General features: G+C 26.6%; 1 protein-coding gene across 1 annotated transcript in view; it reads right to left on the bottom strand.

The window, feature by feature from the left end:
- Positions 1 to 3,999, bottom strand: part of LOC108689870 (glutamate-gated chloride channel) — a gene marked incomplete at its 5' end in the record, with an annotated part of 315,742 nt that overhangs the window by 142,512 nt on the left and 169,231 nt on the right. Inside the window, one exon of the mRNA XM_018196823.1 lies at positions 1,170 to 1,322. Within this exon, the coding sequence (XP_018052312.1) occupies positions 1,170 to 1,322 (153 nt within the window). The remainder of the gene's footprint in view (positions 1 to 1,169; positions 1,323 to 3,999) is intronic.

The following is a 3,999-nucleotide window of genomic DNA, read 5'->3' as shown; positions in this document are numbered from 1 at the left end:
AATATTTATATTATAATAATATTTTATTAATTATTGCGAAAATTACAACACGATAGAGGACTTTTCTTCTCAGTTTAATCCATTCTGCCCCTATGCGAAAGATTTTCCAAATACCTTGTATACATAAAGTTATATGCATGCATGTGTATGTATATTTGTATACATGTATATATTCTGCAATACACTCTACTATTTTTGTTAATTTTATAATCAAACTATTGTTTTCTAAACAAAACTAACTTTTAAGATTATTTGTATGGAAGGCCACATTACCATCTATATTTCTCTTCGATTTGCCATTATGCAATGTCGCCACATTTTTATTAAATATCTTCATAAATATTTCGTAAGTCTAGAATCGACATTTTAATGAATGTGATTATCAAGTTTTAAACTTAAATATTCATTATTAACCAAATAAATCAATTATCGTGTAACTAGAGTTCACTTTCTTCTCTACTAAATAGTGTTAAAAACACATTAAAAAAAAATTACGTTTTAAACATTTGTTTTAAAAAAAACATGTTTAATTTAATCTGATGTTTAAAACATGTTTTAAACATTTGTTTAAAAAAAAGACGAAACAACTCCGGTCATCTCCATTTTTTACAATAGAATTGTATAATTTTTTTACACAATGATTCCTTTAATTATTCTGCATATAAAAGTATTAAGTGATATCAAAAAACCAGTAGTTTATGAGATATTTTATACTTTATTTTGATATATATTGACATAAAATATTAAATATGTTATTATATTTAAAATGTTAAATATACAATAATAACTCATAAACTAATAATTTTTTTATAATCGTACCTTAAGACTTTTATGAACAGAATAATTAGATGAATCAATTAGTGCAAAGAATATACATAATTAATGAAAAAAAACTTTAAAAAATATGTGAGCAAAATGGAAATTTGTTAAATAAACAACTATATGTTTTTTTTTTCCACTAATTGATTCATCTCATTATTCTGTTCATAAAAATATTAAGGAACGATTATTAAAAAATTAATAGTTACAAGTTATTTAACATTTTATGCCAATATTAATGATAATGCCAATATTAATAATAATTAATAATTAATAGTTTACAAGTTATTTAACATTTTATATATATTTTTCTTTTTAAATAATTATGAAATTCCGTTATGTAGACTTACCAATCATCACTCGCGCCGGTACGGCATTCCATTCAAGCCAAAATGTGATGAACGAACTGGTTACTAGAATAATGCCTGGGATGAAAACCGTAGTGAAATAGAAGGAACGATCTCGCGTGAAGATCAAATCCACCTTCAAGCAGCTGTAATTACCTGAGTCAAGCACACGTAATTTTATTTTTCGTGTTGCAGCAAAAATCGATAAAAATTTATACTTTGAGGAGCAAAAAGAAAAAGTACCTTGATAACACTTTGATTCAAATAGAGACAAATCATTAATGGATATTCAAACACTAAATACTTAAATACTTCACTATTAATGAGATAATAAATTTAAATAATTATTGAGAAAAGGTTAAATCTCGCTGATAACCTTGATCTTGATTTATCTTATCAAGATCGTGATTCTGAATAACTTTGTTTTAATAACTAGATGGCGATCCCTTATAGTATATCCCTATTTCTGATACTTTAAAGTATTAAATTATATATAATATAATATTTAAAGTATTAAATTATATATAATATAATATTTAAAGTATTAAATTTTATTTCCGGTATGCAGGATCCGGTCGAATAATACGTAAAAGTGGGCATGACAAGATTCCTTATAAAAAAGTAAAAGAAATATAGAATGAAATTTTTCGATTTTCTGCTTAGTTTTCGAGAAAATTTAATTTGAAAATCCGCTGCGTACTGTTATGGCTAAGCTACAGTCGAGCGATGTATAACGTGTATAATGTTTAAACAACGTTAACACGAAATCTAAAAACTATTAGATTTGAGGGCAAATGCAGAAAAATTTTTAGTGAACAAAATTTTATTTTATTAATTACAGTATTACTCCTATCGATGTATTCCCTATTATAATAAGAATATAAATCATCATGATATTTGAATGAAATCTGCTATGAGTGTTCGAGTCATCGTAAGTCGTTGTTTATGAACACTATACACGTTATACATCAGTCGATGAGCTTAGCCGTAGTTTAGCCGTAACAGCGTACGTACGCCACAGTTTTTCAAACTCGATTTTCTCGAAAACTAAGTAGAAAAATTTTATTCTATATATATTTTTTTACTTTTTTATAAGAAATCACGTTGTGCTCGTTTTTAGATGTTATTCGGCCGGTCCCTGTACATTTCAGTTTTTCATACTGTCTTTGTGTAATTTTTGTATTATAATTCGTGCTTCTTTATTGGCATTTTTTGTTTATATTCATTACTTGTATTTGGTATGACGTTTAATGTAAACGTTTAAAATGTCGTCAATGAATTTCGTCCATTCTTCAATTTAAAAAAAAACAGTTTTCAACATGCAACTATTATACATAAGTTTTTGAGTCTTATTGAAGATAAAGATAAGTTAATAGATTTCCTGATTAAAAAATTATTCATGGATGTGTCAAATATTTACGATGTGAAATAATGTTGGATTTAAATCGGAAGTATATGCTTCTTGTTTAAAACTACGAAATATAAACAATATAAACATAAGAAACAATACAAAGTATTGTGTCACTTCAGATGAATTCACTGAATATAAGACATGGTTTTCCTATGTTCATCTACAATGAATATATAAATTTATTCTTATTGAATACTTTTTAACAATTCAACGCCATTCTTGACAAATTTTTAATGAAAAGTTTTTAATGGAAGAATTTGATATTATCCTATTACATTTATCACAATGGTCAAATTTTTATATGAAGTTAGTTTTTATATATTTTATATATTTTATTATATTTATTATATTTGCACGTGTCTGTAAAAGTATTTTTTATTTTCTTATTAATCTGAATTATTTTTCTTATACGTGATCAATGTACAATAAGTGTTATAGATGATCGTGAGTTGTCAGGAATAGTGTTCTCAGATCCTGGCATGTGGGACCTGTTTCTTTTTAGCGTGGGATTTTAATCTCATCACATGATTGCTAAGCGCAAACTATATGCTACCGTAGCATGTGGTAAGGTCCCACGAGATCACATAACGAAAACACATGAGATCCCACCAGAGAGAGAGAGGGAGAGAGAGAGAGAGAGAGAGAGAGAGAGAGAGAGAGAAAGAGAGAAAGAGAGAGAGAGGGGGGGGAGGGGGAGAGGATCCCAGGATCTGAGAACACTGTTATGGGGTCTTAAGTCATAAAAAATTAATCAATCACAATCAAATATGAAGAAAATAATCAACTATGATTGATCGATTTCCAACTTCAGATCGTACGATTATTTATGATTCCTACAACTTCAGATCGTACGATTATTTATGATTCCTATTATAGATCTAATGTTAACTTTGTCTTGAACGGATTGATGATACGGATGAAATGATTGGAGGATATCGAAAATATCGCGATGGAAATAGATGAAGCTAAGATGGAAGGCGAAAATTCAAAGACCAATTTGTAACTGGACAATAGAAACTTTTGTGAAATTGAACGCGAAACAAAAAAAAAGATTTATTGAACTTTATCAACAACTTTATGTGTACTTTATCAATAATAAAACAAAAATGGATTATGGATACAATTATTGTATTTGATTGTTGGAAAATAATTAATTTGAATAACAACACAAATATTCAACAATTACAATCATCTGTATAATTTTATAAATTCTGGTAATGGAGTTCATATTTAAAATATAGAAAAAGCTTAGAGAGATACTCGTTTAAATATTCCACAATATTCAAAATAAATATTATGCAGAATATTTTTACAAACAAAAATTTTTTTTTAAGAAACATGTAGAAGTATTTTTTATATTATAGTAAAATATTATTCACCTATAATATATTATGATAAAGAAGAAAGTTTAGAATCTTATTG

The sequence above is a fragment of the Atta colombica genome, unplaced genomic scaffold, assembly GCF_001594045.1.
Source record: "Atta colombica isolate Treedump-2 unplaced genomic scaffold, Acol1.0 scaffold28, whole genome shotgun sequence".
NCBI lineage: Eukaryota > Metazoa > Arthropoda > Insecta > Hymenoptera > Formicidae > Atta > Atta colombica.
This window is presented reverse-complemented; position numbering and strand designations above follow the sequence as displayed.